General features: G+C 37.0%; 1 protein-coding gene across 2 annotated transcripts in view; it reads right to left on the reverse strand.

Annotated features, from left to right (window-relative positions):
* Positions 1–20,432, reverse strand: part of BMP5 (bone morphogenetic protein 5) — a 129,503-nt gene extending 109,071 nt beyond the window's left edge. The window contains exon 1 of one of the 2 annotated variants that reach the window (XM_003789659.3): positions 19,213–20,432. In XM_003789659.3, coding sequence (XP_003789707.1) covers positions 19,213–19,702 — 490 coding nt within the window. In that variant the 5' untranslated portion in view covers positions 19,703–20,432. The remainder of the gene's footprint in view (positions 1–19,212) is intronic. The other variant, XM_003789658.3, reaches the window with a different exon arrangement.
* Between the last annotated feature and the right edge of the window lie 402 nt (positions 20,433–20,834).

Here is a 20,834-nt window from a genome sequence, read left to right on the forward strand (position 1 = left end):
AGTACTTTTTATATCTGTATGTCTGTTGCTGTGTGCTTGAAAGAAATTTCTCAGTATTAAAATTTATGAAAATTACTTTTTGATCAAGTAGAAGTTTTCTCTATTTTTATTACACTTATCAGAATTTTGTTGATTATTTGGTCCTCCAAATCAACAGCACTTAGCTGAATTAATTCTATAGTCCTGTTTGCTAATTCAGTACATTTCCTTTTTGTTATTTTATGTCATTTGTTAAAGATTTAATGGAGTATGTTGGATCAACTGTTCATGAATATACATTTATTCCTGCTTTTTACTTAAAATATAAAAGTTCTGGAGACATATTTTACCAACCACTCTTACATTTTGAACAATTTTTATGTATGGTATTTTCTGAATCTTACCCCTTAAATGTTTAATTTTTACTCTTAATTTGGTTCAGATATGTATTTTAAATAGTTATTTTATATTTTAACTGTAAGGATGGCATAAAAAATGTCTGCCTTATGTAATTTGCTTCTACAAATAAAATTTACTACTAGTTGTATGGTTTTGGACAAATGCAGAATTAGGTGGCCACCACTCCAAGCAAGAGACAGAACAGCTCTGTTACCACCTGCCAGTAGCTCTTTTATAATCAAAAGTTTACTTTTAATCTCTCACAAACAAATCTGCCTCCATCTCTATAATTTTTCTTGTCCTAGAATTTCCTCTAAATGAAACCAGACAATCTATAGATTTGGGGGCCTGATAATTTATTACTTAGCATGATTGTGTTAGGTTTTCCATGTTTTAGCATGGATCACTTGTCCTTTCCTTTCTTATTGTTGAGAATTCTATTGAATGGATGTACCACCATTTAACCTTAGCTATTGAAGGACATTTACGTTGTTTCCAGTTCTAGAGAATCACGAATATGGTCACCACAAACATTCCTCTATAAGCTATTGTGTAAATCTGGTTTCGTATCTCTGGTGTAAATACCTAGAAGTGACATTTCCATGTGACGATGGCACATGTGTATTAAGTATCAGGAAAATTCCAAGATTTATTCATTAAGCAGCTATGTCATTTTGCATTCCTTTCAGCAATATAAGTGTCTTAGTTGCTCTGTGTCATTGTCATTCATATTTGGTATTCTGAGTATTCTGAATTTGAATTTGAATTTATTTTTCCATATTAGCCATTTTTATGATGGGCAGTGTAGTTTCAATTAGCGCTTTTCTTGTAATTGATGGTGTTGAACAAGTTTTTGTGTGCTTATTGGCCATCCATAACTTTTACAATATTTTAAAATTTATGTTCCGTAAGGTTTATTTAAATGTTCCATGGAATCTCTAAAAAGTGTGTGCCCTACATGATTTGATATATGTTAATGTATTTCAAGGTATAATCCTTGTTATATAGAGATTTTATTTTATTAATTGTATTTTTAAGTACTTCATTACATTTGTATGTGCATATACTGTTTTAAATTTAAGTAAGAGTTCACACTACAATTTTTTTCTATCTCTTTTTTTTTTTTGTCACTCTGGGGAGAAAGCTGTGGTGTCATAGCTTATAGCACCCTCATATTCCTGGGCTCAAGCAATCCTTTTGCCTCAGACTCCTAAGTAGCTGGGACTATAGGGGCCCACCACAACACTCAGCTACTTTCTTTATTTTTGGTAGAGACAGGGTCTCACTCTTGCTCAGGCTGGTCCTGAACTCCTGCGCTCAAGCAGTCCACACAAAGTGCTAGGATTACAGGCATGAGCCACTGTGCCAGGCCTGTTTCTACCAATTTTTACTTACACTTCTAAGTCTTTACTTACACTTTTTGTCTTATGCATTTTTATTCATTTTTGCCATAAAAAGATTTGGTAATATTGGAGCCCTTAATTTATACAGTTCACGAAACAGTGCTTTGACATCAGTGCATAGCTTCCCCAGGGGAGGACTCTGAAGGTGGCCGTAGTGATATTCAGCAATGAGGTATGTAGGACTTTTTCTAGGAGTTCACAAACTTAATTGTCTGGCCTGGTATGATTGGAAAATCTTTAATTTTTTTTATTCAATCATAACTGTATACATTAATGCATTGATGGGGTACAAGGTGCTGATTTTATATACAATTTGAAATGCTTATATCAAACTGGTTAAGAGAAACTGATAAGACAGTGAATGTGTGTAATGAAAACCCATCAGTTAGACACCAATTTTAGTCACAACAAAGTAATTATCAATCTACAAGGTTCTAAAGAGGTCAAAGTGCTGAAAGTGAGTTGTGGATCTGCTATGTGACTGGGCTCACTAATAACCGCTGATGGCAAAAAGTCATCCCAAAACACCATAGGATGCTCTGAAAACCAGACTCTGACTCAAAATTCTAGTATTAAACTAGTATTTTAGTTGATACTAAATTAGGAATTGTGTAATTTGGGGGTAAAAGTATGCAATTCATACTCAATTTTAAAACAGCATGTTCATTTATTTATTATCCCCCATCCCCAAAATGCTACCTTTAGTATAATACATGAGGTACCACAACTCATCCACCCCATTCTGTGAAGACCCGAGTGATGCATAATTAAATTATAAAAAATCATTTGGACCTAAGATTATTTAGAACAAATCTACGTATATTTGAGCAGATCATTTTAATTCTTAAATTCAGATTCCTTGAATCCTATGAATTCTCCACTTTTCTTCACTTTTAATTCAGCAATCACCTACCCTGTGCCTTTGAGCAATTATTTCTAAAATGGAATGTAGATAGCATGTTTTCCAAATGTCTACCCCAAGTCTGTTACTTACAAATAACAGCCTCGCTGAAAAGAAATCAAAGCATAAAAGGGGGAAAAGCAAAATTGAATAATTATTAAGTACTTAGCCACAGGAGGAATTCCTAAGCATTAGTAACAAATAAAATGAATAAAAAATAAGTAAAAATATTAGTATAACTTCTGAAAAAGAAAATATAAATTTCAGAATAAAGACAAATTTTATAAAATGCATTTTAGATCATCAAAAACAAATGGATCATACTTAATTCAGGTTTCTGTCTGATAAAATAGTACTAGCTTTCACTGCTGGTATAAATAGATATTGAAACAAGTTTACCGAAAAGCCAAATTAGCAAGTTTTCAAGAGGCTTCAAAACAACCAACAACCTTTTGGTCTAATAATTCATTTTCTAAGAATAGATTCTAAGAAATTATCATAAATGTTTAGAAATGTAGGTATGAAGATAACCACTGTGATACAGTACACCACAGTAAAAACAGAAAAAACTTCACGCCTCCAAATAAAAGAATGCCAATGTAAATGAGGATGAGTTGTCTAGGTGCTATATTCCTCAGTCATTAAAAATACGCTTATAATGAGCAAATGAGAAAAACAAAATGCTAAAAACATCAAGACCAAAGTAGGGGCCCGACCTTGAGTAAACACGGTTCAACTATACACAAAGGTCATTTTAAAGTATGAACGGAAATGTCAGTATCAATAATAGGAAAGGAAATATCAGTAGTAATTGGCTCTAGGTAATGGACTTCAAACTGTTTTCCGTCTCCTTTTTAATCTAGAAGATAAAGTGATCACATCGTAATGCTTTGCTCGCCATATCTCCAAAAGGGCTTTTATAAAATAGTGTTTTCACATAAAGGAGTGTGTTTCTCTGAGTGAATTCCCTGTAGCACACGGCACCGTCAGGAGAGTTCCAGACTCGAATGTGCTTGTGAAACACTATAATCTATGTCCTGCTTATGGAGATTCACAATGCTCATCAGCATAAGAAACGCGCTGAGGACTCCTGTCCTGAAAATATAGAAACCTATTGAATTAGTTTCTCCTTGTGGTTCAAATTCATTTGACCACAAAATTTCAGATAACATCTCTTCAAGGGAAATAAAAATATTTACAATGAAATGTACTTTAGAAAATACTGACAAAAATTTCTTGTTTAAAAAGAGTACACAACTGAAAGTGCCCAAGAGTTGTGGATAATTTTGATGGAGCACGTATTTTAGTTATCATATATCAATAAACTTAGTCTAATGAAAATCAAATAAAATGTTTGACCTATTCATAAATTACATTACCATGTGACTTCCTAAGTATGCGTCACACAAAATAATTAGGTATCGGATATTGAGATCCTTTACACTTTTTACTTGACAATTGGGTTGTGAATAAATTGAGTCAGAGTGACAGGTCCAAGAAAGAAGAGAGTGGTAAAGAAAATTGAACATTAAAAAAAAAAAATCAGGTGACATTATAAATGTTCATCTTTACTCTTCAGCTACCTCTTAGCTTGCTTATTGAACCAAAGATTAGTTCTCAGGCATTTAGGTAAAAGTCAATATAATAACAATTATGTCTGTTGGTTTCCTCTGCCTGGTGTTGAGAGCTGAGGGTAGCCAGAAGTAAAATTGTCCTCATATAACTTCAGAATTTTGCTTTGAAAAATGTTGTAGTTCTAGACATATTTTCTTTTAAGTATCTCAAGTCCTTAGCTTTTAATACATAAGACACATAAGGAACAGAAAAATGTACCGGGTTGGCGCCCATAGCACAGTGGTTATGGCGCTGGCCTCATGCACCAAGGCTGGTGGGTTCAACCCCAGCCTGGGCCAGCTAAACAGAAATGACAACTGCAACAAAAAAATAGCTGGGCATTGTGATGGGCGCCTGTAGTCCCACCTGCTTGGGAGGCTGAGGCAAGAGAATCACTTAAGCCCAAGAGTTTGAGGTTGCTGTGAGCTGTGATGCTACAGCACTCTACCGAGGGCAACATAGTAAAACTCTGTCTCAAAAAAAAAAAAAGTACAATATTTAGCCTTTGTGTGGTACAGGGCACTAAGTGAGCTATTAAAAGGAGCCCACTTTGCGAGATTAGAGATCAGGACTGTAACTGCTGCAAACCAAGAGATGTGTGTTAGCTGTTGGGTGTTCAGTATTATGTAGAATACAGAGGAGGTGTTTCAGGATAAAGTAGGATAAAGTAGAGGCTATTCACTAGTTTCCATCTGCAGCAAGGGGTCCTAACTTAGAGGTTGTAGACAGCCCACAGCCCAATTTCCACTTTGGTAGTTTCTCATGACATTCCCTGGCCAATCCAGGGTGAGTTACAGAAGCTGTGACAAGGCACTCAGACTTAGCTGGAGGGCAGCAATGCCGGTGTGGCTTTCTATACTGGCTGGCAGGTCGGAAATCTTCAGTATCCAAATGAACTCACTATTGCTTTATTCCACTATTCTGCTTTTGAGGCCTACTATTGTTTGTAAATTTTATGTTTTGCCTCTTTCCTGTTTTTCCAAAATCACTCTTGCCAACTCTGTCTTTTAAAAGTGAGAGTCGATGGCCAGGCATGGAGGCTCACACCTCTAATTCTAGTACTCTGTGAGGCAGAGGCCAGAGGATTCCTTGACCTCAAGTGTTCAAGATCAATCTGAGCAAAGTGAAACTCTGTTTCTAACAAAAATAGAAAAATTAGCTGGGCACTGTGGCAGAAGCCAACTACTCAGAAGGCTAAGGCAGGAGGATCGCTTGAATCCATGGAGTCTGAGGGTGCAATGAGCTAGGCTGACACCACAGCACTCTACGTAGGGTGACAGAGTGAGACAGTCGCTGAAACAAACCAAAAGTGAGAGTCAACGTACAGATCACCTTTGTACCCCCCATTCCTGACCAGTTAGGTTGCATGACCCAAAGGTCTGTGTCCTTGGCATCCGCAAAGTGTTCCTCTCCCTCTAAATGTTCACCTCCTTAGAAGGCCACAGCAACACAAGATCTGTAAGCGCTGAATTCCAGGGAGCCTCTGGGTAAATTCATCATTGTCAGAATTTTATGACATTTTTATATCCACTACTTATGAAGTACAAATATTCCAAATTCAATACAAGATATGTCAGAAGAATGTACAGAACTTTACAAAGAATTCAAGCGATATCCCAGCTATAGTCTCTCCAATTGCATTTAGAAAAGTTACACTGCCTAGCGGCAAATAGTCTGAACTCTGAATCTGGTTCCTCCTGTTACAAGATGTAGTATTTTGGACAAAGGGTCTTCTCTCCTCATATAAAATAGGGTCACTTTGTAACAGTTTTAAAGTTCACATGTGAAATGCTATTCCTGCTGTCTTCCCCTTCACAAGCACTGAGTACATGCCAGCTCTGAAAAACAGCGAATATTCAACAGAGCAGAAATCAGTACAAGTTTCAGTTCTTCTCGGACTTTCATTTATTATTTTAGTTTCATGATCTGGCATTTGGTTGAGGGGAATTGACAGGTGAATACCCACAACTGCGGTGGTGTAGAAGTAGGCACAGATCCCCATTTTGCTGCAATTTTTATTTATTTATTTAATAATTATGTTTTATTAAACCATAACTTTGTACATTAATGCATTTATGGGGTTCAAGGTACTGCTTCGATATACAATGTGAAATGTTTACATTGAACCAAGTAACACATCCATCACAGTTATTCTCATTTCTTAATAGTTTTGAAATGTACCATGCATCATGCACATTAGGTGAGGTCCCCCCAAATACTCTCCCTTCTCCCAGATCCCCTCTCCCCTCCCCTCTCTCTCCTCTCCCGTTCTACTTTATGGACTATTGTTATGTTTTGCAAATGTTGGTCAATTTTTCTCAACAATCAACTTGAAGCAGTTGTTGGCTCAAGGCTCAATATCCTGAGTAGATTCAAGGAAAGGCACCAAAGAGGTCTTTAGAACCGATTCTTGGAATTGTCTTTTATTTTCCTGTTTCTAAAATGTATCTTCATTGACTCTGACTCTTACCTTGACCACATCATGTTCAAGGTAAACACTGAACACTATCTTGTTCATGGTAGAATGTTGCTTTATCAAATACAATTGAAGAAGGTAGGACCAGGGGTCAAGACTTAGATAGTTCAAACCACTTAATTTTGAAAAAAACTTTGTTCCTTATTTCCTGAGTACAACATAAAATAAGGACTATTTGAGCCACACTTAAAGCTCTGGAATGTATAATTAGCATCCCAGGTAAAATGTAAATTTCCTTTTTAGGCATTTCCTTTAAAATCTCAGCAGCCTCCCTAATAGGGACACTTTCAGCTAGAAAAGCAGGTGTCTGAGAGACCCCGTAGGCTTTGCTGCCATTTAATTCTACCTCCGCTCCATGCTTTGAGACTAGGCTTCCTTAGATTCTGTTTACTGGTAACAGACTTTAAAATATATATACATATTTAAAGGGAGTAAGGTTTAAAAAATATTTTCTCCATATACAGGAGATTAATTCAATTGGTTATTTAAACAGCAAAGGAATATATTCTTTTAGATAATTTTTGTTGATGTTTTAAATTTTACTTGGTGCTCGATTTTTAGTGTGATTTACCTAAAATATGTGATGGTGAGCAAAAGTATCCTGGCACAAGAACCGAGGATTCTGGGCCTAGAGCTGGCTCCTTGGCCCTGTGATCTTGGCAATAAAATAGGCACAGTCTTTCACACAGTGTCTGGCCCAATAGTAGGTCGTCAGCTTCTATTTGTTAAATGACGGAAGAGATGACCTTTTAGAACTCCGGTTTCTATAGATTTGGGTTGTGGAATCCTGTCGACTTCCTTGAGGGCTGTACACTGTAGTCATTTAGGTAAAACCACATAATGGACACAAAGATGCCTTTTAAAGGTATAAGCCATTATTATTAGGGTTAGTACAAGTTGCATCATTTTTATCTTTTCCAAAAGTGGGTTACCCAGCTAAAGAGTAATGGCAAAGAATATAAAACTTGTAGCCAGACAGATCACGGTTCCAGTAATGATTCTGCCATTCACTAGCTGGGTGACTTTTGTTAGTTATTTACCCTTTGAGCACCCTCAACTTTTACACCAGTAAATGAGGGGCAGAAAAATATTTACCCATGCAATTTGAGATGTGAATTACTGAAAAACCATTATTTTAAATCACTCAGTCCAGTTTGGGGCATGGGAATCAAATTTTTGCAGTTATTGTTGCTTTAATTATTACTGCTACAACTATACCACAACCTGACAAAGTGACATACAATCAGGGCCCATGTAACAATGTTTCAGGAAACACAGACCATATATATAATAGCAGTCTCATAAAATTACAATGAAGCTGAAAAGTTCCTATTGCCTAGTGACCCCAGTGCCACTGTAGCTCAACAAATTGCCTTTTTATAGACATAGTCAGATACACACATACTTATCATTGTGTTACAGTTGCCTACAGCATTCAGTGCAGTAACATACTATACAGGTTTGCAACCCAGCAACAATAGCCTAGATGTCCTAGTAGACCATATCATCTGGGTCTACATAAGTATCAAAATCACCTAAAAACACATCTCTGAGAATGTATTCCCATCATTAAGTGATACATCACTGTACTTCAAATGCATCATATATACAAAAATATTAATATTCTAATTAATTTTGATAAGTCAAATTCTTCCCATAAGTAACATTCTCCTTCAGTGTAAACCACTGAGAAGTGATAATTGTTTTTGATATAGGAATGAAGAAGAGGAAACGTTAAGTGTCAACTTGCAGATGTCCACATACAAGTAGTTCTTTTAAGAACTTTACGTACCACAGTAAAAATCCAGAAAGGGTCATCTGCTATGGTTTGAATGTGTCCCCTTTGAAAGTCATATTGAAATTTGATTTCCAATATGGTAGTGTTAGGAGTTGGAACCTAGTGGGAGGTGCAGGGATCACGGGGGCACTGCTGCCAGGAATAGACAGATCAGTGCTGACTCATGGGAGGGACTTCTCACTCTCATGGGAATAGGTTCGTTCCCTTGAGAGCAGGTTGTTATAACTGAGCTCAGCCTCATATCTCTGTGTGTGTGTCCACTTCCCCTTCTACTTTCTGCCACAAGTTGAGGCAGCAGGAGATCTTTGCCAGATGAGCTGCTTGATCTCGAATGTCTAAATCTCCAGGATCATAAGCCAACTACATTTCTTTAATTTATAAACAAGCCAGGCTCAGGTATTCTGTTATAGCCACACAAAACAGACTAGGATATCATCATAATGACTTATGTGGTAGCATCTTATCAAATAATGAAAAAACAATAAATCCATGTTTTCCATTCAATGAACTACAAAAGATTGAAAATCCGTGTGATGACTTTTCAGTGGAGAAAAGAAAATAGATGCACACAGTGTACGGACAGTCTTTTGTGTGGCTTTTGAAATCAAACCCATAAATTCCCATCCTGTTTCAAATATTATAAAAGTTATTATAATAGCTCAAGAAAATTCACAAAAATATCTGACAGCCCTATCTGAAAAAAAGTCAACCCAATAATGTAGGAAAGTGATAGTACGTAAGGCTGAATGGTATGAAATAGAAAGAAAATTATAATAATTATTGAAACAGTAATGAGAACAGCTGCACATTAGAAATCATAAACTCAGACATGATTTGAGTTACAGATAATACTAACAGTTCCCAAATTGACTGGTAATTTAAACAGAAAGACTTTCTCAACTCAGTATATTATGAGTTCCACTCTAGAGTCCAGGAGTTTATTCACTTAGATTTTCATCATGAATCCACTCCTTAAAAACTTAAATTCAAAAAGAAAATTGACTTATAAAAATAAGCATGAAAAGAGCTTCAGGTTTTCCCCTTCTCTCACAGGGTCTTTTATGGAGGGTGTACGTCTTTACAACCAAAGATCTTCTAATTGTATATTATTACTTTGGCTTGCAATCCATTTCCCCTTCTCCCTAACAAGCAAGGAAATGGAACAGGTAATATCTGGAATTAAAGTAAAACCATGGAATAGCTCTAGGACTCTGACCAAAAGCAATATAAAAAGCACCTTTCAGCAACTCATCACAGAAAACGTTGCCTTTGGGCGCTCACAGGGAAGCCCCATGATCAGTGGCAGGAAGGCTCTGTCAGACTGACCTTTTCTAGGATGTGAGTCCATCTACAGTCCGACCAGAAGACAGAATTAATAAAATCCAAGTGTTCATTTTCTTTTGGATAGGGGAAAAGCTATGTGCATAATGTTTTAGAATTTCAGCAAAATATGTACCTTCCCTCTAACGTTAGAACTCTCTACAGTCTATTCTAATAGGAATAGTTGTAGCAGCAGTAAGGACCGTTAATTGAGCACTTATCTCCTGTACATTTAAAAGTCTATAAGCTTACTTTATTAAATCCTAAGTACAATTCTATATTATGAGTTCCACGTAAGAAGTGAGGAAACAGTTCCAGTAAAGTGAAATGGTTTGCTTAAGGATATGCACCTGTTAAATTCAACGCTGGTATTCAAACCAGTTTGACATACACTTAAACCCCACTATGATAGGGGTGGCACCTGTGGCTCAAAGAGTAGGGCGCCAACCCCCTATACCAGAGGTGGCGGGTTCAAACCCAGCCCCGGCCAAATAAATAAATATTTTTTAAAAATTAAAAAAAAAAAAACCCACTATGATAGTTAGCGTAGAACTAAATGATCCCGTGTCACTCAGAGCAAAGAATATATTTACAAAAACTCAGTCAAGGTTATTTGCAGAGGATTCAATACAATTTCCAAGTTGAGCTCCCTTTTCTGCTTCTAAAATAACTATAGCAGTTAAACTACCAACCTTAGCAGCTTTGAAGGGGAACGTAGTTTATGCTGGAAAGGGATGTTGTAGTCAGTGTTTTCTCTGTGATTAAAGGGCTGGGAGAGGGCTCTGGCCTCCAGGCTAAGCACTTGGTTATTTACGAGAACAAAATAGCTGACATACCTGCTCCTCCACCAGATTCTGCCACTCTGAGTCACAGAGTTACACAATTATGTCATGGGAGAGTAGAGGTGGCCAAGAGAAAGATAATAATCCCAATTTACCTCATTTTAACAGTAGTTTAGCCTGCAACATTACTTATGGAATGGAAATGCTCCATGTACGAACATCAGATGATTCCACCCGGAATTAAAAACTGCTTTATTTAACATGCAGTGATGGGTCGTTCCAGAGGGTATAGTGTCCAGCTGAGAGTAAACAGGCCTACAGACTCGCTCTTTGTTTTGCCCCATGAGTTTGGGTGGACTCTGGGCCTCCCCCACGGAAGTTTGGGATTGGCAGCTACAGTCCCACGCTCACATTGTGTTCAGAAAGTGCCACTGCTCCCTATTCGGAGGGATTTTGCTCTTCAGGCTTATTTTTGTTTTAAACTTTAGTTTCCCATAAAATAGTTTTAATATATCAGCTGAAGTTGATATATACTGAACTGTATATAAGTTTATATATATACATATATGCATGTATATATGGTTCATTATATATATATACAGTTATATATGTTTTGGCAGTTATATATGTTTTATATAATAGTTTTAATATATCAGCTGAAGTTGATATATACTGAACTGTATATAACTTTATATACATATATGTATGTGCATATATATACAAACACATATATATGGTCCATATATACAATTATATATGGTTCTATATAGATATATTGATATATATCTATATATCTTGCCTTGTTTATTTCTACCACTTTGCCAACTCCTGAAGTAAATGATGATTCTCTCACATTAAACGATTATTTCTTGAATTCTATTAGAAATTAACTAAGACAAAAGTTAACATATGCACCAGTAATTTGCACTGAAATTAAAGTGATTTTAGAACTCTCATTGACTAATGACTCAATACATTTATTTACCCATTTCTGCCAGATGTCTTCCATTTGTGCCTCAAGATCCTCTCTCCACATTTCTCTACTCTGCTTTTTGCACCAAGAGACTGGCTTTTGGGAGCTGTGCCAATGAGCTCCGTGGCCCTCTGGCTGGAAGCAAGGATTGATTCATGGGAAACACGACACAATGCTCTATGGGCACCTGTCCCTTGGTCTTCCCTCAACAAGTATCTAGGTGCTGACTTCATGGCATCTTTCTCCCCAAGGCCATAGCGTCTGCCAGAGCACCTTCCCATATATCTCTCCTCTGAATTTTCTGGAAACTATTTCTGCCCCTTGCAGAGGAGGAGTGAAGGCTGTAGCCTCAGGGTACCACCTCATCCCCTGATTTGCCAAAACACCATTGCCCACAATGCTACAAACATTAAAATATTAGTAACACTCCCTGCCAATGGTTGTTTGCACTCACGGCCTCCTTCTTCTGGGAAGCTGATACAGAAATCAGGGTGAAAAGGGATAACAGGATATGGTTCCTGCTGTCTCAATGTGTCTTCAAACATAGAGGCCCAGCTCTGGCGGCATGTGACTGTGCAGTTGCTTAGGAGCCACCCTGGCTCAGAAGGGCCCTACATGTGGTCTAAGACTCTGTCATCACCATCTTGAAATTCCGAATCGTTTTTTAAGAATGAGGTTAAATTTCCATTTTGCACCATGCTTCCCAGATTATAGAGGACCTTCTGCAAACTGGTGTAGATATTGGACACAAATACACCTTCATAACACGCACAGATGTTTATTGAGCTCTTATTATGTTCCATATACCACATTAAAAAGTTCATATGTAGTAACTCAGTTAATTCTCTCAAAACACAATGCAGAAGGTGTTATTATTATCTGCACTTTTTAGACAGGGAAAGAGAGGCACAGAGAACGGAAGCAACTTGCTCAAGCCCACACTGCTGGTAAATACGAAACACGGGATTCCAATCCAGGGATTCCGGTGCCTCTAGGCTACCTTATGTCTGCGATGGGAGCACCAAAGAGAAAACAATTAGGTTTAGTTTATAACTAATTTTTAAAGTCATGTGAGTGCTAATACCCTATTAATTGAAGATTCTGGCAAGCCTGTGTCTCCTATGGAGAAAGATTAATCACGGAGCCACAACAGGAACAGAAGATCTATACACAGCAATGTCAAACTCGTATCGCTGTAGGATAAAAATAACGGAAAGATTCTGTGAATGTTAATAAATCTCTCCTTGATTTTGACATGTCTTTTAGTCCTGAATAAAATCTAAGTGTTGATTCTGACCTTTCCTTTTAAAACCATTTTCTTTATTTCTCGCAACTCCAGGAAATCTGTTTAACAAGAACACTGAAAGCTGTTAGCATTTACTTCTAGAAAGAAATTAAACACAATATCTAAGACAAGGGTTGTCTTTGTCTTAGAAATTATAAAGGAGCACACATCTTACTTTAATTTCTATACCTAACTATTCAGAATTATGCAAGGTTTAGGTTTCTGAGTTTTATGGTATAATCACTGCCTCCCCAACAGAGGATAATGTGCTCTCTTGGGTTATGAAGGTTTGTTAGTCTTGCTGTTGTTTTCTTTTCTCCCTAAAATACTCAAGATCGTCCTTACTAATCTACAAATGATTACTTGTTTCTCAGTTTGGGCATTGTACACTTTAACAGATGTTGTCTCTACCTTTTTAAATTACGATTTATCCACAATTGTTCGGACAATACTCATCCAAATCGGGGTAACTACCCCTTGTTCAGATGCATTCTTTTACATATCTCTGCAAAAAGCAGGTGAATGCTCCCACAATTATTTTTATGTTACTGCCAAGCTTTGCGAGCTGACTCTTAAACATCCCAATCTGACATCAAAATCAAAACAGACCCCCCTTTCCTCCAAATCAGTGAGCTGGTTGTCAGGACTTACTGGCACCTTTTAAAGGATATCGTAGCCTAGGGTATTATTTTAAGAGATGAGCAAATGGGGAAACCCCACAGCCCAGCCAATAAAATATGAACTCAAGGTGCAAAGAAGCTCTCATAAATATTACTTAAAACAAGGGTTCATTGTTTCTCTCCGACCCATGCAGTGGCTCCTCTGATCTCAGCCCCTCTCTGTGCGTCAGGGAAGCCTCTTCCTTTAACCTGTGGTTTTTAAATCTGAGCTACTGCATTATTTATGACTGTGAATGTGAGTAGCCCGTCTGTGTGCTCCTTGTACACACGTACTGAGACAACCCCCCTCTTTTCCCCACTTCGGTATTTTAGTGTATGAGGATGAAAGGGTTTCCCCCTGGAGCTGATGTTGTAGAGGATGTTGAATTAGCTGCTGTGTCAGTGTGAGGTGGCCTGAAGGTTTCCCAGCACGCTCTCCACCTGCACCACTCAGCCTTCAATGACTCATTTCATTCGCTGTCTTTCTTTCGAGTACTTTTTCAAAACAACTTTCTCATCTCATCCTCTTTGTTTTATGCCTCCACCTCTTACACTTGATCCCTTTATTCCTTCTCATCATCTCTACCCAACTTAAAAAAAAAAAAAAAGAATATAATTTCTTCTCTGGAGTGACATGGGTATTGAACAAAGACGACATAAGCAAAGTGAGAATCGCAAGTTCTAATAGAGTTACTCTTGTCCAGCGTTGTAATCTGCTTCTTTTTTTAACTTTCCTTTCCTTTCTTTTCTTTTACATTTGAATTATTTTATACAATAGTAAAGGCGAAACACAATTAAAGTCTGTTCAGGGGAATCTTAGGGAGAGGTGATGAGGCAAAGAAGAATGGGACGATGGAGAAACGATTACAGGGATGGGAGAGCCAGGGCAGCTCCGAGGCCCTGGGGAGCTTTTCTCCCAGTGGGTGGAGGCTGCAATTGGCAAGTCATAACCTTTTCCTACTCAACTAGAGAGAAAACAGGAGATTGTACCTAGCTTCTCAAACTGTAACTAATTGATTTTCAACTAACCTAGGCCTCTAGCTATGAAAAAACTAAGACCAAAGGCAGATCCCAGCAAGGGGAGGGGGGTGGTAAGGCAGGGGTGCCAAGAAAGCCCGAGGCCAGAGAGACCGCAGAATGAAAGAGGAGGAGCCAAAAACTGTGGGAGCTGCGGGAGAGGGCAAGGATATCTCAGAAAGTAGAAGAATGAGAAGGCAGGAGCAGGGGTGCTGGTGACCGAAGCAGTCCCAAGTCCTCCTAGCTTTCCAGCTCCTCCTATAGCCTGAACTTCTCAAACGGGCTATTTGTGAGTGACCCTGAAAATCTGGAAAGACTTTAAATTACACTCTGATTATAACTATCTCTGGTAGCCATCCATACCAGTGACTGGACAACCAAGTAGCCTTAAAGGAGAACAAGAAGCCCTTTGATCATGAGTGTGAAGGGTCCCTGAAGAAGAGAAGAAAAAAGTTCCCAACCCCACCCCCCCATTCTCCCCCCCACCAGCAAATTTTTTCCCTTGAAAAGCTAAAAGTTTTAAAGAATGACCATTGCCTTGCCCAATATTAGCATCTGCTAGTCCAGGTATCATGAATGAAAATGTGTTGTAATGGCTTTACATCCCCTTTCTTCCCCACCCCCCTCCCTTAAAAAAAATCTCACTTGTGTTTAAGGGGCTGTTTATGTTACACAAGTGTTACTGACCCTGCTGGGGAGGCTGCACAGATAGGCATCTTTAGGTAGATCCGTATAGAAATTCCTCTCCACTGGGCACTCGAGTCAGCCAAAAGCAACAATAAATATCAGTGATAGCTTTCAAATCTGTCATCCGAGAGCATAAACGTTTCTTCCTTCCAACACCAGGACAGTTTAATGATTGGGGGAAGGAAGGGAAGGAGGGCCAAAACAAAGTGTTTGGAAGCATTTTTTTCTTTCACATTTAACATGCTACATTGTCACAAAACATAAAAACACTAAACTTCAGATTTGTATTTCTTTATGCTTTGCGATTGATATATATCACTGGAATATATCTGAGAAGCAACGGACTTCACTGATCAGCAAGTAGAAACCCTTGACAAACCCCAAAAGTCCAACCAACTTTTTCAGAAAAGTTTACCTAAAGAGCAATGGTAAAGTAAATTTCCTGTTTATACTGTTTTTTGTAAGTCCCTCTAAAACATCTGCAATGTAGGATCACTTGAGTGATACTATCACCAAGTAATCAAATAAAATTGGTTTCTAACTTAAGGCTCCTGGAACACACCACATGTTTATCTTATGTCAATAGAGATATACTGACATATTGCAAACAGATTATCTAATCATTCCCTTAATCTGCATAGATATTTAAGACATACACTAACACTGAACACTTTTGAAAAAGAGATGGTTAAAAAAAAAAAAAAAGAACTTAATAGAAAGAATTTGGGGGGGGGTACTAACAAAATAATGCACCATGAGCTAAGCAAAACTCCACTAATAATCAACAGTTTTAGGAAAAAAACAGAGTTGAATCTATAAAAACTCTCTACTGTGAACCTGGCATAAGGTGGTTTGAGAATAATAAATTCAATAGAGGGACAGTTCCTCTTTACACAGTTGATAGTTTCTATCTGTTTCTGCAAAGTGAACAAATCACTCATATAATTTAAAGGTCAGAAGGATGTGCTTGGTTTCATATTCAGATGTTTATCTGCCTTAGGGCAATTTATAGATCATTTTATTTTTTCTTTTAGTAAATTCTAATCTATTTTTCACTTATGAATACAAAACTTATCTCCCCTGGCATTTAGAAAGTAGATATGTGGCAAAATACGGTTAAGTTTAATTGTTCTTGAGCAAAATTTATATTTAAAAAAATATATCTTTCTGAATGACAACACAATTGTGGAAAATTCATTGTCTGGCTTGAAAATGACAACAGTCACACATTTTGCAAAAGGATGCTACCAGATCTTTCTATGTAATTCACCTTATTATGGGAAATGTCAGCACACTCTTTCCACATGTTTGAATATCCAGGTGACTTCCTTAGTAAAAATCCCTTGCCTTTTGCTAATTTGACTCATTTGCACTTTGTCCCAACTAATATACATATTTCTTAAAAGATACTAAAACATAAATTCTCTTTGAGTCTTAAAGGAACATAAAACAACTTGCACATTTCTTAATGAATGTTACATTAAAAAATGTTGAAATTCTTATCGCAGTTAATCATGGTATTATAATTTTACCTTTCTGAGTATATTTTGGCTTATTTCATTATGAAAGCCATACAGAAGTTAAAGTCTTTTGCTAAGCCATGATTGGTTGTAAAACCTGGCTGCGTTAGAAGGCATGGGCTCAGGATAATAGGATTGTAGATCAGTTTTCCTGAGACTACCAGAAATCAACACCTACTATAGGAATCAGTTGGTCCATAATTTCATTTCATACATTTAGTTTTCCATTACTAAAGAAGGAAGAAAAAAATATGGCTTGTTACTGAGGATCAATCACTGCTCAACAGTTCAAGCTCAAGAAAAATAAATAAAGGTTTTCTAAAGCCTATATCCAACATTGTTCCTCTAGAGTAAAATGAATAATTGCATTTCTTGGTATAACAAACTGATAAACTACTGTGTTATTTTAATAATAACAATATTATTGTGATTGAACAATATAGCCGAAATGTAATTGATTTAAAAACTTATTCCTGAATAATAAAAACGATTCTTGAAATCAGTGAATAAAACTGTTTCCTATTATTTCTGACTTCTTATTCTATGTGGATTATCAGAAAGTAATAGCACAAAAATGAAAAAATAACTTAATTATTTTTTAAAGAAAAACATACTTCTCTGTGAATAATCCAAATATTTAATCATACTATGATGTATTTTTAGGAAAAATTCACGACAGAGCTACTGTTGCTAAAGTCTGTAACATACCAAATTCTTCTCTGTCAGACTTTAAATGACCCGAATTGATTTTATTCAGGGATTTAACTCCTGAATACCTAAGTTATGTTAGATGGGAATTTTTCTAGTAAAATATCGAAACTAATTAAAACTCTTAAACCCTATTTTAAAATGCTACAAAGTAAAATGTGTCATGACCATATTTGCCTGCCTCTCACACGAGGAAAATGCAATCGAACTACATTTAATGGCAGAAAAGTTCCAAGTGAAAACAATTAATTATATGTAGGAGAAAAGTCCTCCAGGACACTTAATTAGCGCAACAAGTGATGACTTAGTAAAACTTCATAATGAGAGCTTTGTCTCTGCTAACGTAAAACCTATGATTTATGAAGTACCTTATTCTTCATGCGAGGACTGCAAGGAGCAAATAGCAGAGTGTGTTAAGTAACACACGTTAGAAAAGCATCCTTGTGTTTTTAAGACTTGTTGCTATCTGACTTTTCAAAAGATGCTTCCTTTGAGATATCATCTGAGGAAGTTTTTAACTGAACATATACTAAAACAGATTAATTTTAAGGCAATGCAGGTTATACTTTTAAAAGAAAGTGCCAAGTTTTTACATTACAAAGCTCTCAATGCTTATCAGTTGATTAAATTCGTTGCTAATATTTTTAATCTTCGAAAACAAAATATATTCTCTATTATCTTTCTCTGAATGTCAGGAGATAGTAAGGATCACCTTCAATTTTTACTAAAATATTTCAGCAAACAGCTCTCGTAAAATCATTTTAAATTGGGAAACTAATACTACTGCAAGAGAGGATTTGGAACATGACTTTACCATGGGATGTTTTCTATATTTATAAACGATCGTGACGTGCCAGCTTTGAGTAAAATATAATTTTAAAAATCATTCCCTCGTATTGCTGTTGTTTACAGAAGTTTTTAGTTCAATATTTTATCTCAAGTGAAAGGAAACTTTTGTGTAGGTAAAAACCATGGCAGCGTGTTTTACATTTCACTTGTCTGTGAAAAAAATCAACGAGGGATGACATATTTTAATCATTACAGGTAGGAAATGTCAGACTGAAACTTTCTTTCTGAAATAGTTTATGTAGAATTTCAGAATCCTCCCCTGGATTCTTTCACAGTGACCTTTTACAGTCTATTTGATCTTAGTTAATTCACATTGATATTAACTATTTGACCTTAGTTAATTTCACATTAATATTAATATCATAGTTGCTGCCCCTAGTTAAGAATTTTTAAGTGTTGTGTGACTATATACTTAGATGTGTTTTAAATTACTAACAAAAAAAAATGTGCAATATGTCACCTTCACTTTTCCATCTGTGTTTGCTGTTTTTCTTTTTTGCCCATAGCATAGCTATCTTCATAAATTTCTCTTTTTTTTTTTTTTAGACTACTGCCTTTTCATTCCTATATTTAAGACAGGTTGAGAATTTCACAAAATCTAAAAAGAGCCAAAGTTACCCAAACTGGAAGTGTTTAACTTTAGTTTGTCATATTAAATACACACATGACTTTGTTGCCTCAGGCAAAATCCTGTATCATTGAAAGAAAGAAAGCAGAAGAGAGAGAGGAGAGCTAAAGAAAATGACTTAATAGAAATAAGCCCACCTACCAAGCAGCTCCTTTACCATTAGGGAAACTTCGACTCTCTAAGAACATAGATTAACAAGTAAAGAGGAACATACCTAAGTTGACAAAGCTCATAACCATGTCAGCATCGTTCAGAAAGTTGGTATCGTGTAGGCTGGCTAGAGGAGGACTCTGGGTGGTCAGAGGAGTGGTCCGAGCTAGCTGTATGCGGCGAGGATACCCATTGGGAGAGGCTGGGTATCCCCTTCTTGCCCCTCTGGGCTCTCCTGCCAAAGATGCCCTCACTGAGTATTCCGACTCTTCGGGGTTCTCTCCATTGGCCATGGCGTTGTATAGGTCCAGCATGAAGAGAGGCGCTGAGGATGCCTGCTTCCCAGGTGAAAATGGTCTGGGTCTATGAGGCAAACCCAAAATTGAGAGAATTTCCCTCTGTATTTCCCGTCTCTCATGGTTCCGCAGTCTTCTATAAATAAAACTGGAGTGAACATGATTGTCTCCCAAGCCTCCTTTTGCATAACCCACTAGAATCCAGCAGCTCCAGAGGAAACCCACAATAGCCCTAAGTAAAAATACAGTCAGAGGCATTTTTGTCCAAAAGCAAAAGTTGATATTTTTAGTTTGTCTTGTTGTCTTAAAAAAAAAAAAAAAAAAAAATCTAAGTTCCTAGGAGGTGCCCTTTCCCAGTAGCTGAAAAACAAATTTACCTATTCTTCATGTCAGTGACATTTTTCTGAACACAACCTGCTCCCTGATTTCCCTGTCCTATTTTAAATATTTTGGAATATGTCAAGAGTAGTTACTTCTAAGAAAGCTGAAACTCAGATTTCCAATTATCCACAGTTGTTAGGAGTTTTTGCTGCATTGAGGTAGCAGAAGACGGCTACTCTTATTTGATCGGATGACCTATGCATTCCTATGTGAATTTATGATAATCAGGCCTTTGGCACTTGAATGAACAAAAGTTGATCTTCTGACAATTTGTAGTTCCCAAAGTTATCTTCACAGGCTCTTGAGGTCTTCTCAACCCTTGAGCTCTTTTCCAAGACAAATCTTGATTTCTGAATCACAGATCTATGCTGATCTGCACCTTGGTGGTGGAATATCTATTTGTCCGGCAGCTTGGTGATAACTTTAACATCTTTCGTGTCCTCTTAGTGTAAAATAATACCCAAGGTTGTACTAGGCAAGTAAATGTGTTTCCCTGAATTTACTTGAAATCCTTCCTGTAAATCCATTCAATCCCTTTCTTCTTCTGTTAATTCCACCTCCAGCAGGCACAAATATACCAGCCCTCTTCAAGAGAGATCTAAAGAGTAATGTAAGCACAACCCAGCTGGGAAAGAAGAGGCTTCTCATTGTAATTTGAAACTGGGAAAGCAAAAAGAACTTAACCCTTTTGCTACCAGAAAAGCCTCCATTTTCACAATTTTATAAACACACATCTCACATAAAACAGTGCTGCCTGGAGCACACAAGTCCTGGGTGGGGGGAAAGCCCGTTTTCCAGTAGCAGACTGAAGTTTTTGCCACCCATTTTATAGAGCACTCTTTTAGAACTTTTTCTTTCAATGGCAGGCCCTTAATATCCTTGTATATTAGTTCTCAGGTTGTGACGAAATTAAAATGATTTCTCTCAGTGCTATACCGGGGGTTATCTCTAGTTTCTATAAATCAGTAAAGTGTACTTCTTTAAAAAGAAAAGGATGCATTATAAGTGG

This window comes from Otolemur garnettii, unplaced genomic scaffold, assembly GCF_000181295.1.
Source record: "Otolemur garnettii isolate 467f Iridium unplaced genomic scaffold, OtoGar3 scaffold00035, whole genome shotgun sequence".
Lineage (NCBI taxonomy): Eukaryota > Metazoa > Chordata > Mammalia > Primates > Galagidae > Otolemur > Otolemur garnettii.